Consider the following 22354-nt stretch of genomic DNA (forward strand, 5'->3'; position numbering starts at 1 on the left):
AGTAAAATTGCTTTCCAAGAGCAAAAATTGAGAGGGACAATTAATTATAAGTGTGTGAATTAAATCATTAATTACAAAAGAACAAACTAAGCTTAAATGATATGAAAACCATAGGTCCTAACATCCTAAGAATTGTCCATTATCATTACCTAAACACATCATGTGTGAATAAATACAATCAAGGGATAATAAAACCACCGATTCCCACCCACACTTTAATGGAACACTGCCCTCAATGTTGGAAAGAGTGGGTATATAACATAGATAACACGTAATAAGAGTGAAGATCATATCAAATGTACATAGCATAAAGGTAAGGCAAAGTGTTCAAATAAAAGAACATAAGATGCAAGAAAAAGGAAAGAAAATAAAATAAAATAAAAAATGCAAAAGAAACGAAATAAAAGAAAAATAAAGAAAGAAAATAAAAGGAAAAGGAAAAGAAATAAAACATAAAATTTCACTACTGGTAGTCTGATTGAGGCACATCCTCACTGGCTGCATCGGTTGGAGGGTGAGGAGGAGAGGAAGGCGCTGAGGGAGGGGGCGGTGGTGGTGGCATAGGATCTGTGAAACAACCTGCTAAATCAAACTCCATGTCATCAATGAACCACTAAGATTGTGCTCCTGAATCTGCTATCTTTTGTATCTTCTCCGCCATGAGGTCCATCTGGGTGGCCTGCCTATCCAATCCAAGCATAAGCTGCTTGTGGGACTGGGCGCAATATTGAATTTTAAAACACTTTGTTATACTTAGAAAAATAAATAGTGTTTGCTTAAGCTTCTTTGGATTTCGAGCGTCTGAAAATACTCGTACCACCATTCTTAAGCTTATTACAACCACAAAACTCAACCATATATGCTCTAAATTTTGCTCGACATTCCACGCATTAACTTCGGTGCTACTCATTAAGGCGATGCCTGATGCGATGACGAGGCAGTTCATGACACGACTACAACTACGCTCTGCACTAATTCTGACTGTGGTGCCCACCATCGAAACAACAATCGAAGCATCCCAAGGTCGGCCTGCACTAATCACTTGAAGAAACAGCACGAGTCTACCGCGATTCAGATCTTACTATCGCTATAACGCTCATTCTCAATACAGCATCAAAGACAAGCTCATAACAAAAGAATGATAGACTCTTTAACATAGTGAAAGCTGAGACACTAGAGTCAATGAAAACAATAAGACAGACTTGATCCTAGCTACACAGTACCAAGAATCTTAACCTAGGTCGAACAAAATCTAAACCTAAGCTCTGATACTAACTTTGTCATGATCCGACCTGTGGGCCCGTGACCGGCACTAAGGAATGGGTAGGCGTAAGGCCACTAAATCCCATAGTAAGCATGACCATTCACTAACTCAATCAAATTGAAATTCAGACTCAATCCAAAGCACTGATTCATAATTAACCTTAACCATCAAATCCTATATATTTAATTCGGTCTGCCAGCATAATTAGGCAAGACCTAAATTTACATAAAATTACAAACTGATAAGTCTAAAATTTCTACTGCGGAGAAACTAGAATTTTAAAAGTTAACATACCAATGAATTCAATTACATCTAACCCGAGGATGAAGGAATCGGGCTGCTAGATGAAAAACACTAAGGAAAAACTAACCATACCTGAAAAATAGTGAAATTGATACTGTCAGTCTCGAGAGTGAGTTAAAATCATATATCCCAAAATAAAATATAAAAATTCAATAAAATATTTGTTTAATTAAAATAAAATATGCATGCCATGCTATGCTTCTGCAAAATAAAATAGAATAAATTTTTTTCATACCATGGGACGGAGTACCTCAGTAAAACCCTAATCCCAACATTAACATCTCGACTCTCTCATTCCAATAGAACTGGCGCCCAGAGAGCGAAGGTCGACCAGGGTCCTTAACTCCAGTCTGGTCACTTAATTATCACTATCAGTCTTCGCCTTTTGGCTCTCTTACTCTAATAAGATTGGCGCCTAGAGAGCGAAGCTCGACCAAGGTCCTTAACTCCAGTCTGGTCACTTAGGTTTCCAAATAAGCCGGCGCCCAGAGAGCGATGCTCGACCAGGGATATTTACTCCGACAAACTCACTCTACCCAGCCCAGAGAGCAATGTTCGACCAGGGCAAGTCCTAAATTTACCTTTTAAAAATTTACAAACCTTTACCCCTTTATTTTATGTCTCTGATTCATACCGGTGCGCACACGGTCCTGATGCAACTTATCAAATAGCATGTTCTACTGCCGTCCCATCCCTAGTCAACACGACAGCAATAAAATCATAATACAGAAAATGAAACATATATAAACAGTAAATAACTAAATAATTAAAATATTAATCATTTAATCAGAGATATCGCGTAAAAATCTTAGCATGACACACGTAAACAGATATATGAGTTTAACTCACAGATCAGACGACCTTCTAGCTCTGCTCCGATGCCTCGGGTGAAGCTAGCCGATCTGACGGATTATCTAATCACGGAAAACAATTTAATCAATAACATTGAAACATTTGACAATTAACCCTAGGTCTAGACTCCTAGGACTGACTATCTAAGAATCTCGACTCGGAAGAATCCTACCAAAAATTCGGCAGAACCTCCCCGAATTTACAGACATTTACCCCCTGTATAACGGGTCCAGAACCTACCAGAAAACACTTCAAATATTTCAACAATTTATCTTAACAGGAGTCAGGTCCCTAAGACTTCACTATTTTTTCCAACTCCGCCACACATCACAAATCACGACTAAATGCAGACAGTCCGACAATTAATTATTTTAACTCACAATATTTTTCTAATGCTCAACAAAATTCAATAAATACATAAATTTTACCAATGAATTCTAAAATCAACGGGCCAGAGAATTACCAAGACGCTTGATTGCTCGGTCGACTCGCCTCCAGCCGCCGGAGTTCGATCGACGATCCGAGCAGGCCTACGGACTCGAAACAACGCGCTGACAATGATCCCAGCTATCGATCTTCCGATCCGAGCCCCGATCATCCAGAGAGATTTACAGACGATCTCGGTCGTCAATTTTCAAACGGAGTCCGATCGCCATGAAAGCGATGCCATTGGAAAGCTTGAGCTGAGGAGAGTCTGGATATGCCCTCCGATCGGCCATAGCTCGCTGGAACTCGCTGGAAAAGCATGAAATCTCCGGTTGCCACCCATTTTCTCTCTCCACCATGAACTTCCAACTCCGGCCACCATTTGCGACACCACCACTGCCAAAATGAAGCTCAGGCCGAGGGGAGTTGATCGCCACCCGACTTGGTTGTCGAAGCTGCCGGAAACGCCTAGAATGGCTTCCGGAAGCCGCTGCCTCCTTCGTGTTCTTCTGCTCCCTACCGCCCGACTCGTCAACGCCAGCTGCTTTGTCGGCCAGCTCCGCCGCACCCAGACGGTCGGCCACCGACGACCGCACAACTAGTCTTCTTCTTCCCTGCGATCTCCCTCTCTCCCGATTCTCTTCTTTCTCCTTTTCTTTTCTTTCTTCCCTATATCGACATTTGGTCCCTTAACTTTTTTTCTTTACCATTTAGTCTCTTAACTCTTTTAATTACAACAATTTTGTCCTGCAAAAATTTCTAATTAATCCTTAAACTTTTCTTTAGCTTTTCAATTAATAACTATTTAATTTGGGGCAAACCAGAATTATTAAAAATATATAATTACTTATTTACCCTTTGCTTTTAAATGTAAAATTATCAAAATACCCTTACCGACATATTTACTCACAAATATACCAAAATTACGGGGTTATTTCCTGAGATTCATAAATATCCTCGTATTACCGAGTTGTTCTCACATATTAAAAAATTTACCCCTTCTACGAGGCTATGTTCTCATATTTAAAAATTTACCCATTCCACGAGGCTGTTTTCTTATACTCATAATTAGACTAATTTTATGGGGTTGTTTTCTCAGATTCATAAATATACACATTTTACGAGGCTATTTTCTAATATTGATAAATATACCATTTTTACGGGGTCATCTTCTCATACTAAATTATTAGCACTATTATGCTGCTGTTTTTTTAAATTCATAAATACACATATTTTTTACAGGGTTATTTTTTTATATTGACAAATATACCCCTTTTACGGGGTTATTTTCTCATATATTATGTCACTGTTTTTTAAATTCATAAATACACATATTTTTTACAGGGTTATTTTTTTATATTGACAAATATACCCCTTTTACGGGGTTATTTTCTCATATTATAAAATTAACCCATTTAAGGGGTTGTTTTCTCATACTCACAAGTATACCAAAATTACGAGGTTATTTTCTTCGATTGATAAATATTCTTGTATCACGGGGTTATTTTCTAATATTTATAAATATACCCCTCTTACGAGGTTGGTTTCTCATATTAAAAAATTTACTCCTTCTACGAGGCTGTTTTATCAGACTCGCAATTACACTACTTTTACAGGGTTGTTTTCTCAGATTCATAAATATAAACGTTTTACAGGGTCGTTCTATCATATAGAATTATTAGCACTATTCTCTAGTTGTTTTCTCAAATTTATAAATATACACGTTTTACGGGGTTATTTTCTTACATGGACAAATATACCCCTTATACGGGATTGCTTTCTCATATTATAAAATTAATCCATTTAAGGGGTTGTTATCTCATATTCACAAATATACCAAACTTACGGGGTTATTTCCTCCGAATTATAAATATCCCCGTATTTATGGGGTTATTTTCTCATATTAAAAAATTCACCCCTTCTACGAGCCTGTTTTCTTAGACTCGCAATTACAATACTTTTACGGGATTGTTTTCTCATATTCATAAATATACACGTTTTACGGAGTTATTTTCTTATATTGACAAATATAACCCTTTACGGGATTGTTTTCTCATATTATAAAATTAACACATTTAAGGGGTTATTTTCTCATACTCACAAATATACCAATTTATGGGGTTATTTTCTTCGATTAATAAATATCCCTGTATTATGGAGTTGTTTTCTCATATTAAGAAATTTACCCCTTTTATGAGGCTGTTTTCTCATATTAAACGATTTACCGGTTCTATGAGGCTGTTATCTTAAACTCGCAATTACACTACTTTTACAGTATTGTTTTCTCAGAATCATAAATATACACGTTTTACGGAGTTATTTTTCTTATATTGACAAATATACCCCTTTTACGAGGTTATTTTCTCATATTATAAAATTAACGCATTTAAGGGGTTGTTTCCTCATACTCACAAATATACAAAAATAACGGGATTATTTTCTTCGATTGATAAATATCCCCGCGTTACGTGGTTATTTTCTAATATTTATAAATATACCCCTTCTATGAGGCTATTTTCTTAGGCTTGCAGTTACACTACTTTTACGGGGTTGTTTTGTCAGATTCATAAATATACATGTTTTACGAGGTTATTTTTTTATATTGAGAAATATACCACTTTTACGGTATTGTTATCACATATTATAAAATTAACTCATTTAAGGGGTTGTTTTCTCATACTCACAAATATACTAAACTTACGGGGTTATTTTCTCGGATTGATAAATATCGTCGTATTACGGGGTTATTTTCTCATATTAAAAAATTCACCCCTTCTACGAGGCTGTTTTCTCAAACTAGCAATTACACTACTTTTACGAGATTGTTTTCTTATATTCATAAATGTACAAATTTTACAGGATTATTTTCTTATATTAACAAATATACCACTTTTACCAGGTTATTTTCTTATATTAACAAATATACTCCTTTTACGGGGTTGTTTTCTCATGTTATAAAATTTACCTCCTTCTACAAGGCTGTTTTGTCAGACTTGCAATTACACTACTTTTACTGGGTTATTTTCTTATATTGAAAAATATACCACCTTTACGAGGTCGTTTTCTCATATTAATTTATTAGCACTATTCTGAAGTTGTTTTCTCAAATTTATAAATATACACATTCTACGGGATTATTTTCTTATGTTGGCAAATATACCCCTTATACGGGGTTGTTTTCTCATATTATAAAATTAATCTATTTAAGGGGTTGTTTTTTCATACTCACAAATATACCAAACTTACAGGGTTATTTTCTCCGATTGATAAATATCCCCGTATTACGGGGTTGTTTTCTCATATTAAAAAATTTATGGCCTCTACGAGGTTGTCTTCTCGGACTTTTACACTACTTTTATGGGATCATTTTCTCATATTCATAAATATACACGTTTTACGATATTATTTTCTTATATTGACAAATATACCATTTTTACGGGGTGATTTTCTCATATTGAGAAATATACCCCTTTTACGGGGTCTTTTTCTCATATAAAATTATTAGCACGATTCTTGGGTTGTTTTCTCAAATATATAAATATACACGTTTTACGTAGTTATTTTTTTATGTTGGCAAATATACTCCTTTTATGGGATTTTTTTTATAATGTAAAATTAATCCATTTAAGTGGTTATTCTCTCATACTCACAAATATACCAAAATTACGGGGTTATTTTCTTTGATTGATAAATATCAACATATTATAGGGTTGTTTTCTAATATTTATAAAAATAACCCTTCTACGAGGCTGTTTTCTCATATTAAAAAATTTACCCGTTCTACGAGGCTGTTTTCTTAAACTCGCAATTACACTACTGTTACGGAGTTGTTTTTCTGGTTCATAAATATACACGTTTTACGGAGTTTTTTTCTTATATTGATAAACATACTACTTTTACCGGGTCATCTTCTCATACTAAATTATTAGCACTATTATGGTGTTGTTTTCTCAAATTCATAAATATACACGTTTTACGGGATTACTTTCTTATATGGACAAATATACCCCTTTTACGGGATTGTTTTCTCATATTATAAAATTAAACCATTTAAGCGGTTGTTTTCTCATACATACAAATATACCAAAATTATGGAGTTATTTTCTTCGATTGATAAATATCCCCGTATTACGAAGTTGTTTTCTAATATTTATAAATATACCCCTCTTACGAGTTTGTTTTCTCATATTAAAAAATTAACCCCTTCTATGAGGCTGTTTTTTCATACTCGCAATTACACCACTTTTACGAGGTTGTTTTCTCATATTAATAAATATACATGTTTTACTGGGTTATTTTCTTATATTTAGAAATATACCACTTATACGGGGTCATTTTCTCATATAAAATTATTATCACTAATCTAGGGTTGTTTTCTCAAATTTATAAATATACACGTTATACGGGGTTATTTTCTTATATGGACAAATACACCCCTTTTACGGGATTGTTTTGTCATATTAAAGAATTAACCCATTTAAGGGGTTGTTTTCTCATACTCATAAATATCCCAAAATTACAGGGTTATTTTTTTATATTTAGAAATATACCACTTTTACGGAGTCGTTTTCTCATATTAAATTATTAGCACTATTATAGGGTGGCTTTCTCAAATTTATAAATATACACGTTTTACGGAGTTATTTTCTTATATCGACAAATATACCCATTTTACAAGATTATTTTCTCATATTATAAAATTAACCCATTTATGGGGTTATTTTCTCATACTCACAAATATATCACAATTACGGGGTTATTTCATCATATTTATAAATATCCCCGTATTACATGGTTGTTCTAATATATTAAAAAATTTACCCTTTCTACGATGTTGTTTTCTCATATTAAAAAATTTACCCGTTTTACGAGGCTGTTTTCTTAGACTCGCAATTACACTAATTTTACGGGGTTATTTTCTCATATTCATAAATATACACGTTTTATGGGATCGTCTTCTCATACTAAATTCTTAGCACTATTACGGTGTTGTTTTCTCAAATTCATAAATATACACATTTTACGGGGTTATTTTCTTATATTGATAAATATACCCCTTTTTCGGGGTTGTTTTCTCAGATTATCAAATTAATCCATTTAAGGGGTTGTTTTTCCATACTCATAAATATACTAAAATTACGAGGTTATTTTCTTCGATTGATAAATATCCCCGTATTACGGGGTTGTTTTCTAATATTTATAAATATACCCCTCTTATTAGGTTGTTTTCTCATATTAAAAAATTTACCCCTTCTACGAGGGTGTTTTCTTAGACTCACAATTACACTACTTTTGGGGGGTTGTTTTCTCAGATTCATAAATATACATGTTTTACGGGGTTATTTTCTTATATTGAGAAATATACCACTTTTACGGGGTCGTTTTCTCGTATAAAATTATTAGCAATTTTTTCGGTTGTTTTTTCAAATTTATAAATATACAAGTTTTACGGGGTTATTTTCTTATATCGACAAATATACCCCTTTTATGGGGTTGTTTTCTCATATTATAAAATTAACCCATTTCAGGGGTTGTTTTCTCATACTCACAAATATACCAAAATTATGGGGTTATTTTCTTCGATTGATAAATACCCCCGTATTACGGGGTTGTTTTCTAATATTTATAAATATATCCCTCTTACGAGGTTTTTTTTCTCATATTAAAGAATTTACCCCTTCTACGAGGCTGTTTTCTCAAACTCGCAATTACACTATTTTTATGGGGTTGTTTTCTCATATTCGTAAATATACACGTTTTACGGGGTTATTTTCTTACATTGAGAAATATACCACCTTTACGGGGTCGTTTTCTCATATAAAATTATTAGCATTATTCTTGGTTGTTTTTTTAAATCTATAATTATACACGTTTTATGGGATTATTTTCTTATATCGTCAAATATACCCCTTTTACGGGATTATTTTCTCATATTATGAAATTAACCCATTTAAGGGGTTGTTTTCTCCGACTGATAAATATCCCCGCATTACGGGGTTATTTTCTCATATAAAAAAATTTATCTCTTATACGAGGCTGTTTTCTCAAACTCACAACTACACTACTTTTACAGGATTGTTTTCTCATATTCATAAATATACACATTTTATGAGATTATTTTCTTATATTGACAAATATACCACTTTTACGGGGTTATTTTCTTATATTGACAAATATACCCCTTTTACAGGGCTGTTTTCTAATATTAAAAAATTTACCCCTTCTACGAGGTTGTTTTCTCAGACTCGTAACTACACTACTTTTACTGTCTTGTTTTCTCATATTCATAAATATACACGTTCTACGGAATTATTTTCTTATATTGACAAATATGCCACTTTTACGGGGTTATTTTCTTATATTGACAAATATACCCCTTTTACGGGGTTGTTTTCTCATATTAAAAAATTTACCCCTTCTACGAGGCTATTTTCTTATATTAAAAAATTTACCCCTTCTACGAGATTGTTTTCTCAGACTCACAACTACACTACTTTTACGAGATTATTTTCTCATATTCATAAATATATACATTTTACTGAATTATTTTCTTATATTGACAAATATACCATTTTTACGGGGTTATTTTCTTATATTATGAAATTAACCCATTTAAGGAGTTGTTTTCTCATACTCACAAATATACCAAACTTACAGGGTTATTTTCTCCGATTGATAAATATCCCTGTATTACGGGGTTGTTTTCTCATATTAAGAAATTCACCCCTTCTACGAAGCTGTTTTCTCAGACTCGCAACTACACTACTTTTACGGGACTATTTTCTCATATTCATAAATATAAATGTTATACGGGATTATTTTCTTATATTAACAAAGATACCACCTTTACGGGGTTATTTTCTTATATTGACAAATATACTCCTTTTACGAGGTTGTTTTCTCATATTAAAAAATTTACCCCTTCTACGAGGCTGTTTTCTCATATTAAAAAATTCACCCGTTCTACGAGGTTGTTTTCTCAGACTCACAATTATACTATTTTGACGAAGTTGTTTTCTTAGATCCATAAATATACACGTTTTACAAGGTTATTTTCTTATATTGAGAAATATACTACTTTTACGGGGTCGTTTTCTGATATAAAATTATTAGAACTATTCTCGGTTGTTTTTTCAAATTTATAAATATACACGTTTTACAGGGTTATTTTCTTGTGTGGACAAATATACTAGTTTTACGGGGTCATTTTCTCATATTATAAAATTAACCCATTTAAGGGGTTGTTTTCTCATAGTCACAAATATACCAAACTTACACGGTTATTTTCTCCGATTGATAAATATCCCCGTATTGCGGTGTTGTTTTCTCATATTCAAAAATTTACCCCTTCTACGAGGCTGTTTTCTTAGACTCGCAACTACACTATTTTTACGGGATTATTTTCTCATATTCTTAAATATGCACTTTTTACGGGATTATTTTCTTATATTGTCAAATATACCCCTTTTACCGGATTGTTTTCTCATATTAAACAATTTACCCCTTCTACGAGGCTGTTTTCTCATATTAAAAAATTTACCCCTTCCACGAGGCTGTTTTCTTAAACTCGCAATTACACTACTTTTACGGTATTGTTTTCTCATATTCATAAATATACATGTTTTTTATGGGATTTTTTCTTATATTGATAAATATACCACTTTACGGGGTTGTTTTCTTATATTGGCAAATATACCCCTTTTATGGGGTTGTTTTCTCATGTTATAAAATTAACCCAGTTAAGGGGTTGTTTTCTCATACTAACAAATATACTAATTTACGAGATTATTTTCCTCGATTGATATGTATCCCCGTATTACGGGGTTGTTTTCTCATATTAAATAATTTACCCTTTCTACGAGGCTGTTTCCTTATATTAAAAATTTACCCGTTCTACGAGGCTGTTTTGTTAAAGTCGCAATTACACTACTTTTACGGGGTTGTTTTCTCAGATTCATAAATATACTCCTTTTACGGGGTTATTTTCTCATATTATAAAATTAACCCATTTAAGGGGTTTTTTTCTGATACTCACAAATATACCCAAATTACGTGGTTATTTTCTTTGATTGATAAATATCCCTGTATATACGGGGTTATTTTTAATATTTATAAATATACCCCTCCTACGAGGTTGTGTTCTCATATTAAAAAATTTACCCCTTCACGAGGTTGTTTTTTCAGACTCGCAATTACATTACTTTTACAGGCTTATTTTCTCAGATTCATAAATATACATGTTTTATGGGGATTATTTTATTATATTGAGAAATATACCACTTTTATAGGTTCGCTTTCTCATATAAAATTATTAGCACTATTATGGATTTTTTTCCAATTTATAAATATACACGTTTTACGGGGTCATTTTCTTATATCGTCATATATACCCCTTTTATAGAATTATTTTCTCATATTATGAAATTAACCTATTTAAGGGGTTGTTTTCCAATACTCACAAATATACCAAACTTATGGGGTTATTTTCTCCGATTGATAAATATCCTCGTATTACGGGGTTGTTTTCTCATATGAAGAAATGTACCCCATCTACAAGGCTGTTTTCTCAGGCTTGCAACTAAACTACTTTTACGGGATTGTTTTCTCGTATTCATAGATATACATATTTTACGAGATTATTTTATGATATTGATAAATATACCACTTTTACGGGGTTATTTTCTTATATTGACAAATATACCTATTTTACGGGGTTATTTTCTCATATTAAAAAATTTACCCCTTCTACGAGGCTGTTTTCTCATATTAAAAAATTTACCCCTTCTACGAGGCTGTTTTCTCAGACTCGCAATTACACTACTTTTACGAGATTGTTTTCTCATATTCATAAATATACACGTTTTACAGAATTATTTTCTTTTATTGACAAATATACCACTTTTACGGGGTTATTTTCTTATATTGACATATATACCCCTTTTACGGGGTTGTTTTCTCATACTAAAAAATTTACCCTTTCTACGAGGCTATTTTCTCATATTAAGAAATTCACCCATTCTACGAGGCTGGTTTCTTAAACTCGCGAACTACACTACTTTTACGGATTGTTTTCTCATATTCATAAATATACACGTTTTACAGAAATTATTTTTTTATATTGACAAATATACCACTTTTACGATGTTGTTTCCTCATATTAAAAAATTTACCCCTTCCACGAGGTTGTTTTCTTAAACTCGCAATTACACTACTTTTACGGGGTTGTTTTCTCAAATATATAAATATACTTGTTTTACGGGGTTATTTTCTTATATCGACAAATATACCCCTTTTATGGAATTATTTTCTCATATTATGAAATTAACCCATTTAAGGGGTTGTTTTCTCATACTCACAATATACCAAACTTACGGGATTATTTTCTCTGATTGATAAATATCACCGTATTATGGGGTTGTTTTCTCATATTAAAAAATTTACCCCTTCTACGAGGCTGTTTTTCAGACTCGCAACTACACTACTTTTACGTGACTATTTTCTCATATTCATAAATTTACACGTTTTACGGGATTATTTTCTTATATTGACAGATATACCACTTTTACGGGGTTACTTTCTTATATTGACAAATATACCACTTTTTTGGGGTTGTTTTCTCATTTAAACAATTTACCCCTTCTATGAGGCTGTTCTCTTATTTTAAAAAATTTACCCCTTTTACGAGGCTGTTTTCTCACACTCGCAACTACACTACTTTTACGGGATATTTTTCTCATATACATAAATATACGCGGTATACGAAATTATTTTCTTATATTGACAAATATATCACTTTTACGGGTTACATTCTTATATTGACATATATACCTTCTTTACGGTGTTGTTTTCTCATATTAAAAAGTATACCCATTCTACGAGGCTGTTTTCTCATATTAAAAAATTTACCCGTTCTACGAAGCTGTTTTCTTAAACTCGCAACTACACTACTTTTACGGGATTATTTTGTCATATTCATAAATATACACGTTTTAAGAGATTATTTTTTTATATTAATAAATATACCACTTTTACAAGGTTATTTTCTTTTATTGGCAAATATACCCCTTTTACGGGGTTGTTTTCTCATATTAAAAAATTTACCCTTTCTCATATTAAAAAATTTACCCGTTCTACGAGACTGTTTTCTTAAACTCGCAATTACACTACTTTTACGGGGTTGTTTTCTCAAATTTATAAATATACACATTATACGGGGTTATTTTCTTATATCGACAAATAAACCCCTTTTTACAGAATTGTTTTCTCATATTATGAATTTAACCCATTTAAGGGGTTGTTTTCTCATACTCATAAATATACAAAACTTACGGGGTTGTTTTCTCATATTAAATAATTTACCCCTTCTACGAGGATGTTTTCTCAGACTCTCAACTACACTACTTTTACGTGACTATTTTCTCATATTCATAAATATACACGTTTTACGAGATTATTTTCTTATATTGATAAATATACTTTTATGGGGTTATTTTCTTATGTGGACAAATATACCCCTTTTACGGGGTTGTTTTCTCATATTACAAAACTAAACCCATTTAAGGGGTTGTTTTCTCATACTCACAAATATACCAAACTTACGGGGTTGTTTTCTCCGAATTGATAAATATCCCCATATTATGGTGTTGTCTTCTCATATTAAAAAATTTACCTCAAAAAAGCATAATTTTTTTACTGCCGCACAAAGACAATATTTTGTTTTAATTGTTTTATTTTTTGAATTCGGTAGAACTGGATCAAATACAAATTTTAGAATTTGTAAGAGTTCTAAATCCATTTTTTCTTCTTTGTAATCTGGAAATAAAGGGAGTCCCTTAAAATTGAAACTTGATGTCGATTTTCCGGCAAATTCATTAATTAAGTTTAAGAAATAAGCAATTTCAAGCTGTTTTCTCATATTAAAAAAGTTGCCCGTTCTACGAGGCTATTTTCTTAAACTCGCAATTACACTACTTTTACAGGATTGTTTTTCAGTTTCATACATATAAACGTTTTACGAGGTTATTTTCTTATATTGATAGACATACCACTTTTACGGGGTCATCTTCTCATACTAAAGTATTACCACTATTATGTTGTTGTTTTCTCAAATTCATAAATATACATGTTTTACGGGGTTATTTTTTTCTATTGGCAAATATACCCCTTTTACGAGGTTTTTTTCTCATATTATAAAATTAACCCATTTAAGGGGTTATTTTCTCATACTCACAAATATACCAAAATTGCGATGTTATTTTCTTCAATTGATAAATATCCCCGTATTACGGGGTTGTTTTCTCATATTAAAAAATTTACCCCTTCTACGTGATTATTTTCTCATATTCGAAACTACACTACTTTACGTGGATTTTTTTCAGATTCATAAATATACACATTTTACGGGGTTATTTCCATATATTGAAAAATATACCACTTTTCTGGGGTCATTTTCTCATATTAAATTATTAGCACTATTATGGTGTTCTTTTCTTAAATTTATAAATATAAACGTTTTACGGAGTTATTTTCTTATATTGACAAATATACCCCTTTTACGGGATTGTTTTCTCATATTATAAAGTTTACCCATTCTACGAGGCTGTTTTCTCATATTAAAAAATTTACCCGTTCTACGAAACTGTTTTCTTAAACTCGCAACTACACTAGTTTTACGGGATTATATTGTCATATTCATAAATATACACGTTTTACGAGATTTTTTTATATTAATAAATATACCACTTTTACGGGGTTATTTTCTTCTATTGATAAATATACCCCATTTACGGAGTTGTTTTCTCATATTAAAAAATTTACCCCTTCTACGAGGTTGTTATCTCATATTAAAAAATTTACCTGTTCTATGAGGCTGTTTTCTTAAACTCGTAATTACACTATTTTTACGGGGTTGTTTTCTCAAACTTATAAATATACACGTTTTACGGGTTTATTTTCTTATATCGACAAATAAACCCCTTTTTACGGAATTGTTTTCTCATATTATGAAATTAACCCATTTAAGGGGTTGTTTTCTCATACTCATAAATATACAAAACTTACAGGGTTATTTTCTCCGATTAATAAATATCCCCGCATTACGGGGTTGTTTTCTCATATTAAAAAATTTACCCCTTCTACGAGGATGTTTTCTCAGACTCTCAACTACACTACTTTTACTGGACTATTTTCTCATATTCATAAATATACACGTTTTACGGGATTATTTTCTTTTATTGATAAATATACTTGTACGGGGTTATTTTCTTATGTGGACAAATATACTCCCTTTACGGGGTTGTTTTCTCATATTATAAAATTAACTCATTTAGGGGGTTGTTTTCTCATACTCACAAATATACCAAACTTACGGGGTTGTTTTCTCCGATTGATAAATATCCCCGTATTACGGGGTTGTTTTCTCATATTAAAAAATTTACCCCTTCTACGAGGCTGTTTTCTTATATTAAAAAAGTTACCTGTTTTCTTAAACTTGCAATTACACTACTTTTACAGGATTGTTTTTCATTTTCATAAATATAAATATTTTACGAGGTTATTTTCTTATATTGATAGACATACCACTTTTACGGGGTCATCTTCTCATACTAAAGTATTACCACTATTATGGTGTTGTTTTCTCAAATTCATAAATATACATGTTTTACGGGGTTATTTTCTTATATTGACAAATATACCCCTTTTACGAGATTTTTTTCTCATATTATAAAATTAACCCATTTAAGGGGTTATTTTCTCATACTCACAAATATACTAAAATTGCGATGTTATTTTCTTCGATTGATAAATATCCCCGTATTACAGGGTTATTTTCTCATATTAAAAAATTTACCCCTTCTACGTGACTATTTTCTCATATTCGAAACTACACTACTCTACGTGGATTTTTTTCAGATTCATAAATATACACGTTTTACGGAGTTATTTTCATATATTGAGAAATATACCACTTTTCCGGGGTCGTTTTCTCATACTAAATTATTACCACTACTCTGGTGTTCTTTTCTCAAATTTATAAATATACACGTTTTATGGAGTTATTTTCTTATATGGACAAATGTACCCCTTTTACGGGGTTGTTTTCTCATATTATAAAATTAATCCATTTAAGGGATTGTTTTCTCATACTCAGAAATATACCACAATTATAGGATTATTTCCTCAGATTCATAAATATCCCGTATTATGGGGTTATTTTCACATGTTAAAAAATTTACCCCTTCTACGAGGCTGTTTTCTCATTTTAAAAAATTTACCCATTCTACGGGACTGTTTTCTTAGACTCGCAAGTACACTACTTTTACAGGGTTGTTTTCTAAAATTCATAAATATACACGTTTTATGGGGTTATTTTCTTATACAGGCAAATATACCCCTTTTACGGGGTCGTTTTCTCATATTATGAAATTAACCCATTTAAGAGGTTGTTTTCTCATACTCACAAATATACTAAACTTACAGGGTTATTTTCTTATATTGATAAATATACCACTTTTACGGGGTCATCTTCTCATACTAAATTATTAGCAATATTATGGGGTTGTTTTCTCAAATTCCTAAATATACATGTTTTACAAAGTTATTTTCTTATATCGATAAATATATCCCTTTTAAGGGGTTGTTTTCTCATATTATAAAATTAACCCATTTAAGGGGTCGTTTTCTCATATAAAATTATTAGCACTATTCTGGGTTGTTTCTCAAATTTATAAATATACACGTTTTACAGGATTATTTTCTTATATGGACAAATTTTGTCACAACCCGATCTGTAGGCCCGTGACCGGCACTTGGGGAATGGGTAGGCTTAAGGCCACCGAATCCCGTAGTAAGCCTTACCGATCAACAATTCAAATAAAAGCAAATGAAATACCATGATTCATAATTGACATGCCATAATTAAATCTTTCTGATCTTAAAACATCCCACGTTCATCATAGACCAGAAAAGTCACAACCATTTGAAAGTACTCTACTACGGAAGCTCTATAGTATATAATAACAAAAATATGGAAGTACAGGTTATTTACAAAAAACCCGAAGGAGGAGAAGTCGGACTATCACAATGCAGGACGACGAAGAACTCTAACTGTCACCTGAAAAATAAAACTGAGACTGTCAGTCTCGGGAGTGAGTTAAAATCAAATAATCTTGTGACTGTAGCAATCTTCTCAGAAAATAATAATATTACAATCAGTATTACATACCATGTACATCAAATACGATTCGTACTATAATCATACCATAATCTTAAAAATAAAGTACATTTTAGCATTTGTGGGACGAGTGGCTCAGTAGAACCCTAACCCCAATTACTAGCAGCCTTTAGGCTCTCTTAATTCCAACAGGTCTGGCGCCCAGAGAGCGAAGCTCAACCAGGGTCCTTACATCCAGCCTGAACTCTTGATTCCCAATTAAGCCAACGCCTAGAGAGCATTGCTCGACTAGGGACCTTTCTCTAGCAGTCAACTTTCACAGCCCAGAGAGTTATACTCGACTAGGGTAAAAATCCATAATAACCTTGTTACTTGTCTTTAATCATTACCAGTGCGCATGTGGTCCTGATGTAACCCATCAGGTGGCATGTTCTACTAAAGCCTTATCCTAATATCATAATCAACACATATTGTAACACCCGAAATTTTTTTATATTTAATAATGAGTTTTTATTTAAGTTAATTTTAGCTTCATTATTATTGGGTTTAATTTGAAATGATTTAATGAAAAATTTAATATTAATCAAATAAATGAGTTATTTTCTATACCCAATTAGTTTGAAATTTTAAGAAATTATTCAAGTAAATTATTTGAGAAATGATTATATTTTGGTTATTCAAAATTTTCCCAAATGCATATTTATATAAGTAAAATTATATATTGAAAAATTTTGGAAGAAATTATAAAGGATGTTTTTTATAAAAGAATTTTGGGAAAATTGGTATTATAATTGATTAGTAGTATTAAATTTTAAGTTGGAAATTGATTATTTAATTTAATTGTGTATTTTCAATAATTCGGATTTGGCCCAAATTAATTAGTTAAGGGCTTAATTGAAAGGCTAAAAGAAGTTTGGGGGTCAAATTGGAATTCTGCAGGATGAAATTGTAAGTAATTAAGAAAGTTAAGGGACCAAATTGTAATAAGGAAAAGTTCAGGAGTCAAATGTCGATATTGAAAGAAATGGGATCGGGGAGAGAGAAAGTAGATCGGGAGAGAGAGAGAGGGCGATGGCCGAAGAAGAAGGGGAGGAAGGCGCGCGGCGGCTTGGCGTCGCGGTCGAGCTGGCAAGGCGAGAAGAAGGAGGAGCCGGTGTCAGATCGTCACCGGCGATCACGGCCGGCGACCGGGCGGCGTCAAGGCGGCGGCAGAAGGCGAGGCGGCGAATCGCGCGACATGTGGAGTAATGGCCCGAGGCCGCTCCGGCCATTTCCGTGGTGTTAAGGCCGAGTCGAGTGGCGATCGGCCTCCTCTCGGCAAGGGCTCTCTTTTGGTAAAGCATGACGCTTGGGAGTTGCAAGATCCAAAGTGAAACTTAGAGTGGCGTACCGCGATTTTTGGGCTTTTCCGTGAGCTCCCGTGAGGATGGATGATCGGAGGATGTATCCCGACTCTCCTCATCTCAAGCTTCGCATTGGCACCGGCCGCGGGCGACGGGCTTCGTTTATGAATCGACGGCCGAGATCGTCCGTAAATTTCTCCGGATGATCGGGTGTCGGATCAAAAATCGGAAGTAGGGATCGCCATCGGCCGCTGAGTTCGATGGTGTGTTCGGATCGTCGATCGGACTCGGCCACGGAGAGGTGACCGAGCGATCGAGCGTCTCGGTAATTTTCTTTGGCCCGTTAATTTTAGAAATTCTTGGTTTAATTGTGTCTATTTGGTTATATTGAGTATTTGATATTATTTGTGAGTCAAAATAATTGTCCGCCACGCCTCGATTTTGTCTTTGTGTGGCGAGTCGGAAATAGTGAAGTTTGGGGACCCGACTCCTATTGTTTGAATCGTTAAGTATTTGAAGTGTTGTTCTGGCAGGGTCCCGGACCCGCTTTTACTGGGGTAATGTTCGTGTTGTAGGGAGGTTCTCACGGATTTCTAGAATTCTCCAGTCGAGATTCTTAGACAGTCCTAGAGTCTAGACCTAGGATTAATGATCGATTGTCTCACAGATTGATAAATTATTTTCCATGATTAGATGATCTGTCTGTTCGGCTCGCTCCAACCGAGGCACCGGAGCGAGCTAGGAGGTCGCCTAACTCGTGAGTTAAAGTCATTTAATCATTGCACTATTGCTAAGTCTGATTTAATATGCTATTTTGAAAGTTTATGCATAATATGGTTATTAGTATCGCAACGTAAATAATTTCACTGGACTATTAATTATTGAAAATAATATAAATATTATTATTAGTAACGTTATAATAATACATATATTATTATTTTATCGACACGAATTGCACGTTGCCTTATCCTAAATTTTTAATCTTTATTTCGATATGTGTTGAATGATTTCATTAAACAATGATATTTATTAAATGTGATGATTGCGTTTTGGGAAATATGGCTTTCGTAGAACATGCCACCTGGTGGGTTGCATCAGACTGCAGCGCAGAATGATCCCTGGATATAAGGTTATTATGGATTAGTTTGCCCTGATCGAGCATTGCTCTCTGGGCTGAGTTCAGTTGATTGCCGGAGTTAAGGTCCCTGATCGAGCTTGCTCTCTGGGCGCCGGCTTATTTGGAATTCAAGTGTTCAGGATGGAGGTAAGGACCCTAATCGAGCTTGCTCTCTGGGCGCCAGTCTTATTGGATTAAGAGAGCCAAAATGGTCATAGAATTTGGGGTTAGGGTTCTCACCGAGCCACTCGTCCCGTAAAAGTAAAAATATATTTTTATTTATTCATTTATTAATTTATTGTGGTATGATTATAATATGGATTGTATTTACGTGCATGGTTGATATTTTGATTCGAATGATTAATATTTTATGTCAAGGAAATAGTAGGGTATGATTATAGTATGGTTTGATATACTGATTTGAATAATCTATGTTTTCTGAGAAGAAGCAATAGTCCCTAGATTATTTGATTTTAACTCACTCTCGAGACTGACAGTCTCATTTTTACTGTTTTTTTTTTCAGATTCGTGACTGTTAGTCCTCTCGCGACTCTTATTCAGTAACCCGACTCCTTCATCATCGGGTGAAGTATTTGATTTGGTATGTAAATTGGTAAATCTTAGATTCTCCGCAGTAGTAATAGTAGATGTATCAGTTGTAAATTTTCTGAGCTTCGGGTCTCGCCTAGTTTTTCTGGCAGACCGAAGTATTTATGTAGAATGTAGCTATTAAGATAATTTGTGGTTTTAATAATATTAATTTGAGATGAGATTTGTTTAAGTCAGTGAGTGTCAGGCTTACTACGGGTTTCGGTGGCCTTACGCCTACCCATTCCCTAGTGCCGGTCACGGGCCCACGGGTGGGGTCGTGACATATATAATAATAATCATAGTCTAACAAAATCATTCAACACATATCAAAATAAAGATTTAGAAATTCGAGGAAAGAAAACATGCAATTTGTATGTGGAAATAATAATAATGATTGTATTAATATAACATTAACTATCAAAATAAAGATATAATATTACTGCTCATAATATTGAAATTGTCCTCAATAATTAATAATTAATTAAATTATTTATATTGCGATACTAATAATCATTTTAAACATAATTTCTAAAGTAGCATATTAATTTAGACTTGGCAATAGTGCAGAGATTATGTGACTTTAACTCACAGTTCTAACGCGTTCTGCAGTTCGCTCCTACGCCTTGGATGGAGCTGGCGGGAAGGCCGGATTAGATTAGACTCTTAGATTAGACTGCCTAAAATTAATTTAGACTCAAGAAATCTGTCGAAAATTCAGTAGAACTTCCCCTAAATTACGAACATTTACCTGCCGTAAAACGGGTCAAGAACCTGCCAAAGACACATCAAATATGTTGGAATTAAATAACAGGAGCTGGGCCACAAGAATTGCATTATTATTTTCCCGACTACACAACACCACAACACAATTAATTAAATTCAAATTATTTTTAAACTAGCCATCACAAGCAATTAATAGCCACAATAATTTTCTAACATTACAAAATAATTTTTAGAGTCTAAATAAAATTATACCGAGTCGAAATTGTAATATTTCGCGCTTCCGGAAAACACCGGGTGTCGGAATTCGAATCCGAAAGTGCCTACACAAAGCTCGAGTTGCAGGGAGACCAAAAGTACAAGAATTTCAGCCGAAAAACCGACGGGCCGAAAAAGTGCTGCTCTAGCGACACTTCCTGAGGCTGCCGGAGAGGATTTGCCGGTGGGGAGAGTCGTTTCCAGAGTTTTCGAGGGGTGGGGAGTCCGTTTTCGGCGTTGGTTTGCTGAAAAGATGCCGGCAAGAGGCCGAACGACGATGACAGTCCCTTACTCTTCGGTCGGGTGAGCAGTAGAAGGGAAAGAGAGCTGGTGGCGGCGGCGATGGCTCCAACAGGAGAAGCGGTGAAGGAGGGGAAACAGCCGGCGAGGGGGAGGGAAGGGGGAGGAAGAGAGAAAGGAAAGGAGGGAGAGGGGGAAAGGAGAGAGAGAAGAGAGAGGGAAAGGGGAGGGGAAAGAAAAAGAAGGAGAAAAATAAATTCTCTTTTTCATTTTTTAATTTTATTTTTTTATTATTATTTTTAAAAAAAATACTGGATATTACATTCTACCCCCTTAGAAAAAAATTCAACCTCGACTTTTTAAAACACGACTCACTTTAGGATTGAAATAAATGAGGGTAGAGACTCCTCATTTCCAGCTCGGTCTCCCAGGTACATTCTTCAAACGAATGATTCCGCCACAACACCTTAACCATTGGAATAACCTTAGAGCGCAGTTGGCGAACTTGAGTATCCACGATCATGACTGGCTGCTCCTCATAAGTCAGATCTTCGCTTACTTCCACATATTGAGGTTGCAACACATGCGAAGGGTCCGAAATATACTTCCTTAACATCGATATGTGGAATACCGGATGCACGTGCGAGAAATTCGGCGGCAAGTCCAGCTTGTATGCCACCTCCCCAATTCTGTCAACAATCTCAAAGGGTCCCACATAACGAGGGGCCAATTTTCCCTTCTTGCCAAACCGCATCACACCACGCATAGAAGACACCTTCAAGAACACATATTCCTGACAGTGAATTCCACGTGCTTCCATTTCGGATCCGCATAACTTTTCTGCCTACTAAAAGCTCTCTTCAGCCGCTCGCAGACAAATATACCCCTTTTACGGGATTGTTTTCTCATATTATGAAATTAACCCATTTAAGGGGTTGTTTTCTAATACTCACAAATATACCAAACTTACGGGGTTATTTTCTCCGATTGATAAATATCCCCGTATTATGGGGTTGTTTTCTCATATTAAAAAATTTACCCTTTCTACGAGGCTGTTTTCTCAGACT

At 33.9% G+C, this 22354-nt stretch overlaps 1 protein-coding gene across 1 annotated transcript; it reads right to left on the bottom strand.

The window, feature by feature from the left end:
• Positions 1 to 463: 463 nt before the first annotated feature.
• On the bottom strand, positions 464 to 22107 carry LOC125369296 (junction-mediating and -regulatory protein-like). The gene is made up of 2 exons (XM_048371314.1): positions 21723 to 22107; positions 464 to 579 (listed from the first exon to the last, which is right to left on the bottom strand). Exons 1-2 carry the CDS (start codon positions 22105 to 22107, stop codon positions 464 to 466), a joined length of 501 nt encoding a protein of 166 aa, XP_048227271.1.
• Between the last annotated feature and the right edge of the window lie 247 nt (positions 22108 to 22354).

This window comes from Ricinus communis, chromosome 2 (assembly GCF_019578655.1).
Source record: "Ricinus communis isolate WT05 ecotype wild-type chromosome 2, ASM1957865v1, whole genome shotgun sequence".
Taxonomy (NCBI): domain Eukaryota; kingdom Viridiplantae; phylum Streptophyta; class Magnoliopsida; order Malpighiales; family Euphorbiaceae; genus Ricinus; species Ricinus communis.

Excerpts from the sequence above, each read along its gene's own strand:
- LOC125369296 (XM_048371314.1), bottom strand. The coding sequence starts at position 22,107 with ATGGAAGCACGTGGAATTCACTGTCAGGAATATGTGTTCTTGAAGGTG. Across the intron at positions 580-21,722 it reads GAATCATTCGTTTGAAGAAT|GTTGTTTCACAGATCCTATG; the intron begins GTACCTGGGAGA and ends TTGATTTAGCAG.